The sequence below is a fragment of the Gopherus flavomarginatus genome, chromosome 3 (genome assembly GCF_025201925.1).
Source record: "Gopherus flavomarginatus isolate rGopFla2 chromosome 3, rGopFla2.mat.asm, whole genome shotgun sequence".
In the NCBI taxonomy this organism is placed as follows: domain Eukaryota; kingdom Metazoa; phylum Chordata; order Testudines; family Testudinidae; genus Gopherus; species Gopherus flavomarginatus.
Window position 1 is genome coordinate 1733105 of NC_066619.1, and position 17359 is coordinate 1750463.

The window sequence follows — 17359 nt, forward strand, 5'->3', positions numbered from 1 at the left end:
CGTTCCCACAGCCTGGCAACTGTTGCTCTCAGACGACACGGAGCACCTTAGACATCCACACAGCCCGGGAAACGCTGCTCCCAGATGAAACGGAGTACCTGACACGTCCCCACGGCCTGGGAAACGGTGCTCCCAGACGACACGGAGCATCTTACACGTCACCACATCCAGAGAAACGCTGCTCCCAGACGACACGGAGGACCTGACACATCACCACGGCCTGGGTAACGCTACTCCCCGACAACACCGAGCACATTAGACGTCCCCACAGACCGGAAAACACTGCTCCCAGACGACATTGACCACCTGAAATGACCCCACAGTCTGGGAAACGCTTCTCCCGGACAACAAGGAGGACCTGACACATCTCAACAGCCTGGGAAAAGCTGCTCTGAGACAACACTGAGTTCCTGATACGTCACCACATCCCGAGAAACGCTGCTCCCAGACGACACCGAGTGCATGACACATCCCAACAGCCTGGAAAATGCTGCTCCCAGATGAAATGGAGCACCTGACACATGCCCACATCCCGAGAAATGCTGCTCCCAGACGACACGGAGGACATGACACTCACTACAGCCTGGAAAACGCTGTTCCCAGACAACACAGAGTACCAGGCACGTCCCCACGGCCTGGGAAACATTGCTCCCCAACAACACGGAGCACCTTAGACATCCCCACAGCCTGGAAAACGCTGCTCCCAGACGACACCGAGCACCTGATATGTCCCCACAGTCTGGAAAGCGCTGTTCCCAGGTGACACCGACAACCTGACACGTCCCCATGGCCTGGGAAACGCTGCTCCGAGATGACACCGAGTACCAGATATGTCACCACGTCCTGGAAAACATTGCTCTCAGATGACGCCAAGCACCTTAGACATCCACACACTCCAGGAAAGGCTGCTCCTACATGACACGGAGGACCTGACAAGTCCCCATGACCTGGGAAACGCTGCTCCCAGACACCAAGGAGGACTTGACACGTCCCAGCAGCCTGGGAAACGCTACTCAAAGACGACTCCGAAAAACCTGACACATCCCAACAGCCTGGGAAACGCTGCTCACAGACGACACCGAAAATCTGACGCGTTGCCACAGTATAGAAAACTCTGCTCCCAGACGACACCAAGTGCCTGACACATTCCCACAGCCTTGGAAACGCTGCTCCCAGATGACACCAAGCACCTGACACGTCCCCATGTCCTGGGAATCGCTGCTCCCAGACGACACCGAGTACCTGACACGTCATCACGTCCTGAGAAAGGCTGCTCACAAATGACACGGAGCATCTGGCAGATCCCCACAGCTCGGGAAACGGTGCTCCCAGACAACACAGAGAACCTGACATGGCCTCACGTCCCGGGAAACGCTGCTCCCAGATGAAACGGAGCACCTGACACATTCCCACGGCCTGGGAAACGGTGCTCCCGCACAACACCGAGTTCCTGACACATCACCACGTTCTGAGAAACGCTGCTCCCAGACCACATTGAGCACCTGACATGTCACCACTGCCTGGGAAACGCTGCTCCCAGATGAAACGGAGCACCTGACACGTTCCTACGGCCTGGCTCCTAGCCCCCTGGTTTCCTGGCTCAGGGGAGAAGGAGAGTCCCAGCCCCTGGGTCAGCCCCGTAGTTCCACCCACAGGTACCTTGAACTCCCGCGAGAACCCGTTGCTCTGCGACTGGGCGTCAGGCTGGCGCAGGCAACTGACGTGGCTGGCGACGCTGTTCACCAGGACCCCGGTGTTCCCGCACAGCAGGCCCTCCAGCAGCGCCTCGTAGAGGAAGATGTACTGCTCCTGGGGAGGGGAACACAGGCGTCGGCCCAGAGCCCAGCCCGCAGCAGGGGGCCAGCGCACGGGGCCAGAAGGTGATGCCAAGTGCTGGGGGGAGCCCAGATGCCATGTGCCATCAACTGCACCCTGAGGGCAGGCTGGAGACCCAGCCCTACACCAGGCACTCTTGTGCCAACAGAACAGACTTCTGGCTGCAGGCTCAGTTGCCTCCTGGGGTCTGCCTAGCAACAGTGCCTTTTTCCCTTTGTTTTCAAGGTAAAGTAAACCAGAAAAACCACTTTATTTGCATGTATATAGTGCTGGTATTTGACTCCTAATGGGAGTGCTATTGTGTGACAAAAGACCCTTAACAGTCTCTTAATGGTTTCTTGCTTAATATGCAAGCCACAAACTGCCAGAGAGAGCAGAAAAAAAAATTCTCTCTGGTTTCTTTGAAAACCAAACCCTCTCTGCTAAAAAGCCCCTAGCAGAGAAAAGAAAAATATAATATTCCTACTGGCTTCTGGATTCTATCTTTCCCATAAACGCTGCCACCATGTCATAACCTAGTCCCAGATTTGGACCTTAGCGTCCAAAATATAGGGGTTAGCATGAAAACCTCCAAGCTTAGTTACCAGCTTGGACCTGGTATTGCTGCCACCACCCAAAAAATTAGAGTGTTTTGGGGCACTCTGGTCCCCCCCAAAAACCTTCCCTGGGGACCCCAAGACCCAAACCCTTGAGTCTCACAACAAAGGGAAATAAACCTTTTCCCTTCCCCCCTCCAGGTGCTCCTGGAGAGATACACAGACACAAGCTCTGTGAATCTAAATAGAGGGACTCTCCCCTCCCCGTTCCCAGTCCTGGAGAACAGAATTACCGAGAGTTAATCTCTCTTTCCCCCCTCACCCAGAGGGTATGCAAAGTCAGGCGAATAAATCTAACACACACAGATCTCCCTCTGACTTCTTCCTCCCACCAATTCCCTGGTGAGTACAGACTCAATTTCCCTGAAGTTCCCCACTAAAGAAAAGCTCCAACAGGTCTTAAAAGAAAGCTTTATATAAAAAAAGAAAGAAAAATACATACAAATGGTCTCTCTGTATTAAGGTGACAAATACAGGGTCAATTGCTTAAAAGAATATTGAATAAACAGCCTTATTCAAAAAGAATACAAATCAAAGCACTCCAGCCACTATAGACATGTAAATACAAAAACAACAAACCCTTTTTGCACTCACAACTTGGAAACAGAAGATTAGAAAGCAGGAAATAGAAATCACTCCTCCTCCGAGAGAGCATACAGGCAGACAGAAAACAAAGAACTCAGACACAACCTTCCCTCCACCCAGAGTTGAAAAAATCTGGTTTCCTGATTGGTCCTCTGGTCAGGTGGTTCAGATTACTTCTTTCCAGGTGAAAGAGACATTAACCCTTAGCTATCTGTTTATGACAGGAGCCCCATCCACAGCCACACCCCTCCAGCAGAGCCGAGCCCCCCTGTGACCCCATGCTCATCCTCCAGAGGAAGGAGACAATCCCCCAGGATCGTGCCCTGGGTGCAGGCCCCTCTAGCCTCAGCCTGGTGAGCAGTTCCCTGCAGGTACATGTATGAGGGTTCCCATCCCAGGAGTGCCTGTGGGAGCCGGGGACCTGTCCAGGATGCTCTCAGATCCCAGCATGGGGGTTCTGCGAGCACCCGCGGGACTCAGACCTCCCCTCAGAGACAGCATCCCAAAATCTAGTCTCTGGGCAGCTTCAGTGCTGGCTCCCTGCAGCTGGGCCACTTGCCACATGGCTGGGCTGGCCTTGCAGGGCCAAATCCATGTGGAGAGTCCCTTGGGAGGGGAGTAACCAGCCTCACCCCAGGACCTGAGGTCAGCAGCTGGAGGGTGGTACTCTGAAAGTACCTGCCCTTTGAATTGGGCACTACGGGCCGGGTGGGCAGCAACCTCCTGCTCAGGCAGCCCCAGCGGCTACCCTGGGAACCCAGATCAGCTCCTCACCTTTGTCTGCACCATGCTGACCCGCTGCTCCCGCAGCCTCTGCACACAGTGGAAAACATCCACGCTGCCCTCGGCCCGCGCCATCTTCAGGAGGATGTCCAGGGCAATGAAGGTGCCTGTGCGGCCGATCCCTGCACTGGGACATGGGAAGGGAATGAGGTGCTCGCTGGGCCCTGGGCCTGTCCCCCACCCCCAGCCCTTTCTGCCCAGTACCTGCAGTGCACGAGCACGGGGCCGGCAGGCACCTCCGACACCCTCTCATTCACCATCTCCACCAGCTGCAGGAGCCGGGCCGCGTTGCTGGGGACCCCATGGTCTGGCCACAGCAGGTAGTGAAACTGCTGTATGTGTCTCTGGAGAGGAGAACCGACCTGAGGAGAGGGCAGACAGGAGATGTGGGGGACTTGAGCAGGGGATCCCAGCACTCAGAACTCCCTCCAGCACCAGTGTGACCAACTAGGAATGTTCTTAATGTTTTCTTTGAATACTGTGTTGGTGCCTCGGTTCTTAAGTATCTGGCAGAGCAAAGGGCCAGTGCACCTAAATGTCTGACACTCTGTCTCCTAGCAACAGAAGGCCTGGGCCCCTCCTCTGCAAAGGTGCCAGCTGAAGGTGTTGGAGACAAAGGGATCAGGTGACCTCCTGGCCCGGGAAAGGGGCTGAGCAGAGAGGAGGGGCTGGGAGGGGTTGTTAGTCTAGAGCTGGCTGGGGACGAGGAGTGAAGTGCAGACGTGGGGGTCTGGCTCACTGCCTCCCAGAATGGACCCAGCTGAGGGGTCCGGTTCGCTGTACCTACAAGCTCTGTTTTAGACCCTGTTCCTGTCATCGAATAAACCTCTGTTTTACTGGCTAGCTGAGAGTCACGTCTGACTGTGAAGTGGGGGTGCAGGACCCGGTGGCTTCCCCAGGACCCCGCTGGGGTGGACTCGCTGTGGGAAGCACATGGAGGGGCAGAGGATGCTGAATGCTCCAAGGAGAGACCCAGGAGGTGAAGCCGTGTGAGCTTCTTGCCCTGAAGACTGTCTGCTCCGAGGGAGAAGAGGATCCCCAAAGTCCGGCCTGGCTTTGTGGGGAGCAGTTCCAGAGCATCCCTCGGGGAATCCGTGACAACCAGCAATCCCTGTGGCTAGGCTCCCAGGAGCCCCAGTGCCCTGAGAACATGGTGTCACAGAGTCCCTGGACAATGCTCTGGAACTGCTCCCCACAAAGCCAGGCAGGACTTTGGGGAGCCTCCTCTCCCTTGGAGCAGCCTTGCTCACAGCAGGAAGCTCACACGGTTTCACCTCCTGGGTCTCTCCTTGGAGCATTCAGCATCCTCTGCCTCTCCGTGAGCTTTCCACAACGTGCCCACCCCAGCGGGGTCCTGGGGAAGCCACAGGGTCCTGCACCCCCACTTCGCAGTCAGATGTGACTCTCAGCCAGCCAGTAACACAGAGGTTTATTTGATGACAGGAACAGGGTCTAAAACAGAGCTTGTAGATACAGCGAACCGGACCCCTCGGCCGGGTCCATTCTGGGGGTCAGTGAGCCAGACCCCCAAGTCTGCACTTCACTCCTCGTCCCCAGCCAGCTCCAGACTAACAACCCCCTCCAGCCCCTCCTCTCTGCTCAGCCCCTTTCCCGGGCCAGGAGGTCACCTGATCTCTTTGTCTCCAACACCTTCAGCTGGCACCTTTGCAGAGGAGGGGCCCAGGCCATCAGTTGCTAGGAGACAGAGTGCCAGGCATTTAGGTGCACTGGCCCTTTGCTCTGCCAGATACTTAAGAACTGCCATGGGGACACTGAGGCACCAACACAGTATTCAGAGAAAACATTAAGAACATTCCCAGTTCGCCACACATGGAGCTGCAGGAGAGTCCCCACACCAGGAGGGCTGGGCTGATGGAGTGGGGCTGGCTGGCAGGTGCAGGCCAGTTTAAGGGCCCAGCCAGGCTATGCTACACAGGCTGTTTGATCTAGAGCCACCAGGGCCCAGCCACACTGCACGGGCTGAGACAGCCTCACCTGCCCAGCGGGGCTGCAGGGGCCTGCGCACTCACCTCTGGGATCTGCCCACAAGCAGCTCTCCCGTCTGCGCAGGCTAGAGACAGGGCAGTGGCTGGAGCTGACTCCCGGATGGGCTAACGCACAGGGTGGTATTCTCCAGGGGCCTGCCTGCGTCTCCCGGGCACAACAGCAACACAGGGCATGTCCTGCATTTAGGGGGGCAGGGTCCCCAGGCGAGTGACGGGTCAGCAGCTCCTCCCAGCCAGCTGCTGGGCCTTGGGAAACGCCTGCGCCCCGCGAAACGCCCGCGCCCCAACACTGAATTTACACATGCTGCAACAGCTGCTCTTGGTTAGGTTTGCTTGTGAGTGTATCGTGGACTGCAGAGGGCGCTCCCAACCCACGGCCCCACCTCCCCGCATCGCCACCCCACTCCACAGCTCTGGGGAGTCCCTGGGGCCCTGGAGGGGCAGGGCTGCCAGGCTGTGGGTGAAGCCCAAGGAGGCTCTGGCCCCCACCCCCCTCCTTACCCTCTGCAGGCAGAAGGTGCGTGTGACCAGGCCCGTGGTTGTCCAGGTGTTGCTGAGTGTCACCGTGAAGTCCCCGTACACCTGCTCGTCCTCCGGCCAGTACTGCTCACACTTGGTCTGTTAACAGCGGGCGACCCCTGAGCATTGACAAACCCACACTCTGCACCCCCCACCCGCCGCTAGGGCTGTGCTGGGGAGGGGGAGGGGAGCCCCTGGCAGGAAACGACCCTGGCCTGACCTCTGGGGCTGGGCTTGTGGGGCCTGCCCTGCCCAGGACACTGGCCATGGGAAATGTCTGGCATCACCATGGTGTTACCGGTGCTCTCTCCACTGCACACGCCTGCAGTCCCGCCGCGCTCTGCCCGGCGCGCAGGCCAGCCCCCTCACAGCTCCCCGCCGCGCTCCGCCCAGCGCGCAGGCCAGCCCCCTCACAGCTCCCCACCGTGCGGAGAGTGGGGAGCGGAATGGCCCAGTCCCCTTCCCATCCACGGGCGCAGGGATCACCCCATGCCAGGCCCAAGGATCGCTGGCCCCTGACTGGCAGGCAGACGCGCTGGCGTTGGGAAGTTGGTCTGGAATTTCTTCCCCTCTCCCCGCAGCTGCCCAGCCGGAGGCACTGTCTTTCTCCACCCTGGCTCCAGCTCTCCTCCCAGAACTTGGGATCCTCTCAGGGCACCAATCCCTTAGCCTCCCCTCTGTTGCTGGTCCGCGTAGGACTCTCCGTTTCTCATGTCTCTGCTCAGCTCCCCCTTGATGCCCCAGGACAGGGCTCACTCCTGGAGCACGTCTCACCTTGGGCTGGCCTTCCCCTCCCGCATGGGGACAGCTATGCACCAGGGAAAGCCAGTGGCCTGGCTGGGCTGGCTGAGGCCCCAGCTGAGCGTGGACCCCGGCTGGGAGGGGCGGGGCTGTTTGAGGACCTGGGCCCCAAAGGAAGCTGGGTTGTCTACCTTGTTCTGCTCCACCAAGCCAGTTAACATCACAATGGCCAAGGTCTTCTCCTGCCAGATCATCTGCCAGAAATCCACCACGGTGCCAGGCAGCGGGCCTGGGCAGAGGAACATAGCACGTCAGTACCTGTCCTAGGGCTCAGGAGGGACTGAGGGGATGCGCCACCGCCTACCCTGGAAGCTGCCGTGCTAACGGACCAGGAAGCCCAGTCACACTGCCCATGGCCTGTCCCCTGAGGACTCCAGCTCAGAGCAATGCAGAGCAGCACGGCAGCCCAGAGAGCGCAGGGCCTGAGGTCAGAGGTGCCAGGTGTGACGAACCGGGACTGTTCTTACTGTGGGCTGTGAATGCTGAGTGGGGGGTGTTGGCCTGGGAGGACGATCTGCATTGGGGGATGGGAGACTGGCTGGAGGGAGGAGACCTGAGCATGTAACGTGAGACCCCAGGAAGGGGTTAGAGGCCTGGTTACACCTCTGCCCGGGAAGCTGGACAAACGCTGGAGAGTGAGAGGGTTTCAGGAGCTGGCTGAGGAATGGAGGGAAGGACAGACAGGGCTCTGACCCCCCAAGGGGGCTGTGGTGCTCCTGGAACCCCAAGATGGACCTAATGGGGAGGATCCTGTTGTCTGTACCTACAAGACCTGTCTGGGACTGCGTTCCTGTCGTCTAAATAAACCTTCTCTTTTACTTGCTGGCTGAGAGTCACGGTGAATTGCAGGAAGCCGGGGGTGCAGGGCCCTGACTATGGCCCAGTGTGGGGGCTGGGCACAAGCAGAGCAGGGATTAGGATGAGCCAGAGCCAGGCACCGGGGCGGGAAGGGGGGGTGTCAAGGAAGGTGCTGCTCTGAGCTGTCTCCCACAGTCCAGTGACCAAAGGGGAAAGCACCGTCTCTGCAGTAGCACGTGATTTGGCTCGGAGCTCAATGCCAGGCCGATTCCATGGGCCAGGGGGCCTCACGCTGGGGTGTCTCCTATCTGCACAGGAGCCTGGAGACCCGGACCCGGGCACTGCACAGAGCCAGGGGCTGCACGAGGTGGCATCTGGAGGGGGAAGCTCCCAGCACTTTCACTGATTAGCCCTGTGAGCCCCTGGGCACGTAGGATTAGCCTGCGCCTGTCTGCACGTATCTGTGCCTGTCTGCGCCTGTCTACACGTCTATCTTTGCACCTGACTGTGCGCCAGTGTGTGCCTGTCTGTGCCTGTCTACATGTGTCTGCGCCTGTCTGCGCTACTCTGCACGCCTGTCTGTGCCTGTCTAGGTGCTGTGCCTGTCTGCGCCAATCTGTGCGCCTGTCTGCATGCCTGTCTGAGCCTGTCTAGGTGCTGCGCCTATCTGCACGCCTGTCTGAGCCTGTCTGTGTCTGTCTACGTGCATCTGCGCCTGTCTGCGCTAATCTGTGCGCCTGTCTGCACGCCTGTCTGTGCCTGTCTACGTGCGTCTGCGCCTGTCTGCGCTAATCTGTGCGCCTGTCTGCACGCCCGTCTGAGCCTGTCTGTGCCTGTCTAGGTGCTGCGCCTGTCTGCACGCCTGTCTGTGCCTGTCTACGTGCGTCTGCGCCTGTCTGCGCTAATCTGTGCGCCTGTCTGCACGCCTGTCTGTGCCTGTCTACGTGCGTCTGCGCCTGTCTGCGCTAATCTGTGCGCCTGTCTGTGCCTGTCTACGTGCGTCTGCTAATCTGCGCTAATCTGTGCGCCTGTCTGCGCTAATCTGTGCGCCTGTCTGCATGCCTGTCTGAGCCTGTCTGTGCTTGTCTAGGTGCGTCTGCGCCTGTCTGCGCTAATCTGTGCACCTGTCTGCACGCCTGTCTGTGCCTGTCTAGGTGCTGCGCCTGTCTGCGCTAATCTGTGCGCCTGTCTGCACGCCTGTCTACGTGCGTCTCCACCTGTCTGCGCTAATCTGTGCGCCTGTCTGCACGCCTGTCTGTGCCTGTCTAGGTGCGTCTGAGCCTGTCTGCGCTAATCTGTGCGCCTGTCTGTGCCTGTCTAGGTGCTGTGCCTGTCTGCGCTAATCTGTGCGCCTGTCTGCTGTTAAAAGGGATCAGGGCTCTGGCCGCACGGTCAGGGCAGGAGCAGTTCAGTCTCTGTTGCTTAGTGCATCGCCCTCCCTCTCCTCCAAACTCCTCAGGAGCCTTCTGGCTGCGATGCTGTAGCTGCTGATGCCTGGTCACCCTGCTGAGCAGACCATGACTGGGATAGAGGGGCTCAGACAGAGGCCCCTACTCACCCCGTCTCAGAACCCAGGAGCAGGGCCATGGCCCCTGGAAGTGAGCGGCTGCATGTTTGAAACTAATCAGAGGAAGCCCTTTTTGTGCACGAGAGGTGATGAGCCTGTGGAACTCACGGCTACAAGGTATCACTGACAGCGGCAGTCAGCCCGGGCTCAGTGCAGTGTGGAGGGTGAGAACCGCCAGCATTGCCTCCGAGGGAATAACGCCATAGCAGGGTCTAACACCTGCTGCCTTGGGCATGACCCAGCCCCACTGGAAGCAGGTTAGGAAGAGATGTCTCCTCTGGCTAGCCACTGCATTCCTGGTCCCGGGCATTGTCCACTGCAAGAGGTAGGAGCCCAGGCTAGATGGGCCCTGGACTAGGCTGGCTGGCAGCCGTGTGCCAGCTCCACACGTCTTGAGAACGTCTGGACTGACTGCCCTGGCCCAGAAAGTGCCACACACTGGACTAAGCAACACCCGACCCCCCTTCCGCCATTGTCCCCAGTCGGGAGCACTCACCCTGAGCAGCGATGAAGAAGCAGGGGCTCCTGTAGCTCTGGGGGCGGGGGGAGGCGGGGGAGAGACAGCAATGGCGTTAGTCACGTGATTTCAACACTTAGCAAATCAGGAGTATGAGATGAAATACCCAGGGCCAGCCCTGGGCTGGGCTGTGTGCCTGGGTTACAGGGCAGGACCAGTTCCCACGCACCTCCCCCCACCCCTACCCCCCCGTAGCCAAGCCCTCTGCCCGCTGGGAGCTACCCACGGCTCTCTGGGCCCACGTGCACTTCACTTTGACAAGGAGATCACTGCTCCGGGGCCCCTCGGACGCAGGTGCTGAGGCGGAGCAGGAGATTCTCCAGCTCCTGCCGTATCTGGCATTCTCGGGGGGAAATGTCTCCAGAGTGTGTAAGCAGAGTGACTGGCGGTCCCAACAGCAGGGGCCTTGTCTTACATATGGAGTTATACCGCCCCCCCCATCCCCTGGGGAAAAAAATCCCCGTTTTTCCCCCTTGTTACCGGGTCACTCTCTGTGAGAGACGCTGCCCAGCTCCGGTGCAGCCTGGAGGGCCCTGTGTGCAGCCGCTGCCCAGTACCCATTTGACTGGAGCAGGGCTGAGGGAGGGCGGCTGTGCTCAGAGCATGGAGGGTTTCTTCCTGGGGTGCCAGGAAGCTGGGGCTGCCCCGGGTGCCCCAGAACATCCCCTGCCCCCTTTCCCCGCATAGGGCAGCAGCAGTGCTGCCGTCGCTGCCTGGGTACCTACATCGACGTAGCTGGCATTGATGTAATCAGCTCCCGGGCTGGCGGACTGCAGCACCACACGGCAGTGATCGTCTGAAAGACAAAGGGGGGCCAATCACTGACCAGACAAGCCCAGTTGAGGGGCAGGCTCCTGCCCATGCTGCAGACAGACAGACAGACATGGCCAGGCCACAGCCCGGAGCCAGGGCCCCTAGCAGCGCCAGGCCCAGCTTCACCGTTGTGACGAAGTGGGGCTGTTCTTAATGTTTCCTCTGAATACTGTGGGGGGGCCTCAGTTCCTGGCCGACCCTCTGTCACCTGGCAACTAATGGCCAGGCCCTTCCCCTCTCCAAGGGGATGCTAAAGGTGTGGGAGACAGATCAGGTGACCTCCGGGCCCGGGAAAGGAACTGAGCAGAGAGGAGGAGCTGGAGGGGGTTTCAGTCTGGAGCTGGCTGAGGGCAGACGTAGGGGTCTGGCTCACTGCCCCCCAGAATGGATCCAGCCGAGGGGTCCGGTTCTCTGTACCTACAAGCTCTGTTTTAGACCCTGTTCCTGTCATCGAATAAACCTCTGCTTTACTGGCTGGCTAAGAGTCACGTCTGACTGCGAAGTGGGGGGCAGGACCCTGTGGCTTCCCCAGGACCCCGCTGGGGTGGGCTCGCTGTGGGAAGCGCACGGAGGGGCAGAGGATGCTGAATGCTCCAAGGAGAGATCCAGAAGGTGAACCCGTGTGAGCTTCTTGCCCCGAACAAGTCTACTCCAAGGGAGAGGAGGCTCCACAAAGTCCTGACTGACTTTGTGGGGATTGGGTCCAGAGCATCGCCCAGGGACTCCGTGACAGCAAGTCCCATAGCCTCTTTGTGCCTCAGTTCCCCACCTGCACAATGGGGACAGCAGCCCTGCCCACCACACAGGGCAGCCACCTCTGGCAAGCGAGGTGGCAGCTGCTTAGCTACATTGCAAATCTACATTGGGCAAGAATGAAGAGAGACTCATACATGCAAGGAACGGCACTGGTAGGGGAATGTCAGGGGCAGAACAGAATTATCGGAGTTGATATTTGATCAGGACGGCAGGTTGACCCCGACTCTGGGGAAATGTGCGTGAGATCTAGAACGACCACGAGAGGTGAAGGGCTCCATGTTACGCAGCAGCCAATATATGGCCCCTCCAGCAACACAGGGCGCTCAGCACTGCATGGAGGTCAGCATGGACCTGGAGGGGACAGCAAGCCCCATCGAGTCACCCACCCTGCTCCCCGCTGCACAGCGCCCCCTAGTGCCAAGCCTGGGCGTTGCACTCAGCACTCTCTCCTAACAGAGAGCACCCCACTGAGTCACCTGCCCCGCTCCCTGCTGCACCTAGGTTTCCTTGGCAGTCTCCCAATTGCAGCAGCACCCAGGCCCAGCATTGCCTGACTTCTGTGCTCCACTGGGATCCCAGCCCAGGTAGCCTGGCTGCAGCATCTCCTTTGTAAAATGAAGTGTTTACACAGTGCTCAGCAAAGATGGGAGAAGAGGCTCTGCTCACATGGGATGACGCTCTTGTAGCGGTTCTTGGCCTGATTGCAGGGCTCCTTGCCAGCATGGCCTGGGTGCAGTAAACCTGAGACCAGTTTCTGCAGGGGAAGAGACAGGACTTAGGTTAGAAATGCCCAGTTGCCAGCCCTATCAGCACAGGGGCCAGCCTGAGGGAACCACACCCGCCAGGGCACTGGGGCCAGAGCATGACCCAGGCGGCCAGCACAGCTCAGCTAGCATGGCTGATAGAGGCTTGTCTACATGGCGGAGTCATTCCAGAATAGGGTCAAGCGCTATAGCTGTATAGCTCCAGCTAGTCTGGAACAGCACCCCATGTGGCCACTCTGGAACAGCGCCCCATGTTGCTGGGACGTGTGTATATATATATCCATTAATGTGTTATAGTCTATTAAGGCCCAGTGTAAATGAAGTATGCTCAACATAAGTACGTGCATTACGTGTTAACAACAAAAACAAAAACTAATGACATCACAAAGTAAATTGTAAATGAAGGCTTCACACATTGGCAATTTAAAGTCATTTATTAATCCAAAACCCAGTTTAAATATGGTGCAGTACTTGTGAACTCCCCGCACCTTATAATTAAAATAAACCTCAACTAACCATCGGAACTTCTAACTACGAACTCGGGGGTAGAATGCTTAGGGTATAAATGTAAAGTATGGAAGGTTTATTTTGTAAGCAATAAAAAGTACGTAAAGTATTATATACCAGCACTGCCTGCTCCCCGTCCCATAAACAGGCCCCCACTGCAGGTCTAACACAGTGGCCACTCTGGAATCAGAGTATCCCAGGGGGAGCATTTCCCCACGTAGACGTGCCGTACAGCTCCGCTGCAGCATAGTGAGACTGGAATGTGCAGTGAGTTCACCGACCTGGTACTCCGCATTGCGCCCCGCTGGGGGCCGTTCGGGATTTGCGTCGTCCTCTGCTCCCTCCTCCTCCATTTCCGCTCTCTTAAACCGCTTCAGAGACTCCAGCAGTTCAGCCACTGGGATCTGCGTGCGCAGCCTGCTTGCACCTGCTGGGATCCGGAAAGCAGGGGTTAGCCTGTCCCTGGGGCCTGGCTGCAAGGCGCTGGAGCTCTGCCATTCAGACTGGGCTGGTGTCACCAACCCTGACAGCCAGGGCCCCCCAATTCCTGGGAGGGTGTCAGCACCCCCCGCCAGCCAGGGCCCCCCAATCCCTGGGAGGGTGTCAGCACCCCCCGCCAGCCAGGGCCCCCGCTCCCTGTGCAGGTGTCCCTCCCCCCACTGACCAGTGCAGGCCCTGGTCCCAGCGAGGGCAGGACCATTCCCTTCCAGCCAGGGCCCCCCAGCCTCTGTAAGGGCATCACCCTCCCCCACCGGCCAGTCCCCAGTCCCAGGGAGGGCATTAGGAGCCCTCGGACTGTGCACTGAGATGCCAGCACATCCAGACAGGGCCAGGATTGGCCTCACTCCACCCACACCTCCTCGGTTCCTCTTCAGGGGGATTGTCCCATTGCTCTTGTGGTCATTTGCGTCGTTCCGCTTCTTCCTGCAGATTAGCAAGGTGAGACCCGGGATGAGCGGCGGAGAGCATGTCCCCCGACGCCCCGGGAATGCCCCCAGCTGGCCGTGGCTTCTCCTGGGGCTTGCAGGCCAAAGGCAGCCCATGTAACAGCCCTGCTGTCAATGGCTTTGAACAGCCTGGCCCGTCCAGGGAGAGACACCTCAGCCCCCAGCATGCAGCGCACTGCCTTGCTCAGAGCCTGGCCCCCAGTGCCCAAGCCTTACCCCCAGTGTTGTGTATCTGGTTGTCGTGGTAATAGAATCTTGTGTTGCTCTGGCAACTGAGTTAGATTATTAGAGTATAGCCCAGCCAGTTTGGCTGGCTGTTGGTTAGTTCTGTGTGTAGCAAGAAATGGCTGCTCCAAGGTTTAAAGCTCTCTGTCTCCAGTGATTTCTTCCTAAAACTGCTGCCCCCAAGGATATAACAACGTGGTGACAAGGTTGGGGTATCAGCTTGTGCCAGGCAGAGGGGTATCTCTGCCGCTGGCAGTAATGGAGGAGAAAAGTCAGGAACAGGTGACTCTCGATTCGGTGTCTCGCTGGAGGTGGTGAAGTCAGGCAACTCAGTTGAAGACGTGTCCTGAGGACTGGTATGACCTGGCAGCAGCTGACCTACATGTTGCCGCCAGGTGAGATCCTCTGCAGTCCGGACTGTGTAGGAAACAGGTCCTGTTTGAGCGATGACAGTGGCAGGGATCTATTTAGCTCCAGAAGTATAATTCCGAGCCAAAACCGGGTGTCCCAGCCTAAAGGTTCGGTCTTTTGCTCTGGGTGCACGCCTGATGATTTGATATTGCTGCTGACGTTGCACAGTTTGTCAGGGTTCAGAAGGTTTCAGCAGATCAAAGCAAGTGCGCAGTGGTCGTCCCATCATTAGAAAGGCCGGGGATGCCTGGGTCGTAGCATGAGGTGTGTTTCTGTAGGATAATAAGAAGGTGTCCAGACGCTTTTGAATGGATAATAGTCCCCTTGCCAATTTCAAAGCTTGTTTCATTGTCTGCACAAATCTTTCAGCTAATCCATTGGTGGATGGAGGATATGGTGCTGAAGTGATGTGGTGTATCCCATTTGCCTTCATAAACTTTTGAAACTCCCGAGAGATGAACTGCGGTCTGTTGTCACTCACAAGTTTTTCTGGCAGACCGAAATGACTAGAGTCCTCACAGGTTTTGGATAGTACTCTCTGCAGTAGTGGACTGCATTATAGAGACTTCTGGCCACTCAGAATGGGCATCTACCACCACCAAGAACATGTTTCCTTCAAGGGGGCCAGCAAAGTCAAAGTGAATACGTTGCCATGGGTTTTCAGGCCAGTCCCATGGGTGTAGGGGTGCCCACTGGGGTGCATTCCTCACACCCTGACATGACATACAAGATCTTGCCTTCTCTTCAATAGCACTGTCCAATCCAGGCCACCAAAAATAGCTTCGTGCAATTTCCTTCATGCGCACTATTCCACAGTGACCGGAATGTAGCTGTTCTAACATCTGTGATCTCAGTGGTGGTGGAATAATGACACGTCTCCCCCACAACAAACAACCAGATTGGACCGATAACGCCATCCTCCCAGACATGTAGGTAACAAGGTCGGGTGAGACCAGAGAGGTTTGTTGAGATGTTCCATGCATCACCAGGTCCATAACTTAGGACAATACTGGGTCATCTCAAGTTGCCTTCTTTACCTGAGTAGCGGTGATGGGTGTATTCTCTACCTGTTGAAAGTAAAAGATTTCCTTCTGGGCAATATCTCGATGGTTAACTGGCAAAGACAGCCTTGAGAGACCATCCGCATTGCCATGCAGAGTGGATTTCCAGTATTTGATTTCATGTGTGTGCACGGAAAGCAACAATGCCCACCGTTGCATATGACTAGCGGCTAATGGAGGAATGCCTGTGTGGGGTATAAAAATTGAAGTCAGGGGTCAATGGTTTGTGAGAAGAGTAAACTTCCATCCAAACAGGTACTGGTGAAACTTCCGAATTCCAAAAACAATTCCTAATGCCTCATGTTCGATTTGGGCATATTTAGTTTCCACTTTGCTTAGAGTGCATGAAGCAAAAGCAATAGCTCTCTCTTCTCCCGAAGGTATGTGTGACACGACTGCTCCCACTCCATAAGGGGACGCATCGCAGGCCAACTGTAGAAGTAAGTATGGATCAAAGTGTGTCAGAACTTCAGAATTTAGCAATGCATCCTTAGCTTTGTTAAATGCAACATCACAGGCTTCAGTCCACTTCCAGGCCTTGCTCTGCCCAAGGAGTTCGTGAAGTGGTTTTAGCAGCCTGTCCACTGAGCTCCACCTTAAACATCAGTAGTACTCAACATGGGCACAGCTTCTCCCATGTATGTCTTCAGCACTGTTTTTGTTGCTTTAAGAGGAAGATGCTGTAGCTTTTTTTAATACACAGTCTCGGAGACCAGTGAGACGGCTGCACTGGTGTCCAGTTCCATGCGTATAGGTTTGCCGTCCAACAACGGGGTTACCACCCAGTATTCATGTGAGCCCACGGCCAAAGACAAAACGTGGAATGGCTCTTCTTCTTGTGAGGAGGCATCTCCTTGGCCATCCTGGGTCTGCTCGAGGGTATGCAGATTTCCTTTTTTGGTTGGCCAGACCACAGGCTTCTTTTTCTTTTGTTGACAGGCACACTCAATGTGTCCCTTTTTGCCCCAGTGCCGACACATCAGGTCCTTACACCAGCATTCTGATGCAGGGTGACCCGGCTTACCACAGCGGTAACATTCCTGATTCCCCACAGTTTTGTGGGTAGGTCTTGTGACACCTTATGCACCCTAGGGGATTCACCAATGGATTGTGCTTCCTTTGTAGCCAGTTTCATGGAGACAGCAATATCAACAGCCTTCTGTAAGGTAAGCTGAGCCTCTGTCGATTGGCGCTTCCATATAGCTTCACCGGGCAGGCCACACACTAACCTGTCACGCAGGGCATCATTTAACGTCTTAAATTCACAGTGTTCTGCAAGCTTTCTCAGAGTTGCTACAAATTGTACAACTGTTTCATCTTCTTTCTGGTCTTTTTTGTGGAGCCAATATCTTTCAGCAATTACCAGTGGTTCTGGAGAAAAATGGGACCCCAGGATTTCCACAATGTCACTGTAAGATTTAGTCTCTTGCTTAACAGGGTGTAGTAAGCTGCGTAGCAGGGAGTAGGTTTTAGCCTCTACAACACTTAAGAATATTGGCACCTTCTTGTCTTCTGTAATGTCATTTGCAATAACAAAAAGCTCCAAACGCTCTGTATACACAGGCCACTGCACTATAGTCTCCTCAAAAGGATCCAGTGGCCCTGTAAGTGTAGCCATGGTTTTAGCTTCAGTTTGCACAGTCAGAGCAAACAAGCCAGTTCTCATCCCCATCCACCAGCAAACAGATTTGTTTGTTTGTTTTTGTACCTTAACTTCTACCTCCTTCTGTTGCTGGGACAGCACAGGGATCCCATCCTCGCCGCCACCTTGTTATACCCTTGGGGCAGCAGTTTAGGAAGAAATCACTGGAGACAGAGAGCTGTAAACCTTGGAGCAGCTGTTTCTTGCCACACACAGAACTAACCA

The 17359-nt window shown here is 56.6% G+C and overlaps 2 protein-coding genes and 1 long non-coding RNA gene across 8 annotated transcripts in view; 1 reads left to right on the forward strand and 2 right to left on the reverse strand.

The window, feature by feature from the left end:
• Nucleotides 1–17359, forward strand: part of LOC127046504 (uncharacterized) — a 257859-nt gene that overhangs the window by 181669 nt on the left and 58831 nt on the right. The window lies entirely within an intron of this gene.
• The window catches only part of LOC127046476 (receptor-type tyrosine-protein phosphatase kappa-like), a 119407-nt gene that overhangs the window by 30189 nt on the left and 71859 nt on the right, over nt 1–17359 (reverse strand). For 2 of the 4 annotated variants that reach the window (XM_050943535.1, XM_050943538.1), the window contains 10 exons: nt 13645–13772; nt 13130–13278; nt 12244–12331; nt 10734–10804; nt 9988–10024; nt 7258–7355; nt 6308–6424; nt 4005–4162; nt 3792–3927; nt 1660–1809 (listed from right to left, as the gene is read on the reverse strand). In XM_050943535.1, coding sequence (XP_050799492.1) covers nt 1660–1809; nt 3792–3927; nt 4005–4162; nt 6308–6424; nt 7258–7355; nt 9988–10024; nt 10734–10804; nt 12244–12331; nt 13130–13278; nt 13645–13772 — 1132 coding nt within the window. The remainder of the gene's footprint in view (nt 1–1659; nt 1810–3791; nt 3928–4004; nt 4163–6307; nt 6425–7257; nt 7356–9987; nt 10025–10733; nt 10805–12243; nt 12332–13129; nt 13279–13644; nt 13773–17359) is intronic. The other 2 variants (XM_050943537.1, XM_050943536.1) reach the window with 2 other exon arrangements.
• LOC127046561 (uncharacterized) lies at nt 7362–9228 on the reverse strand. Of its 3 annotated transcripts, none has more exons than XR_007773119.1 (3): nt 9174–9228; nt 9049–9070; nt 7362–8587 (listed from the first exon to the last, which is right to left on the reverse strand). It is a non-coding gene; the product is annotated as an uncharacterized LOC127046561 (long non-coding RNA). The 3 variants fall into 3 exon arrangements; XR_007773118.1 differs by having other exon boundaries at nt 7362–8526; nt 9049–9087; nt 9142–9228; XR_007773117.1 differs by having other exon boundaries at nt 9049–9087; nt 9142–9228.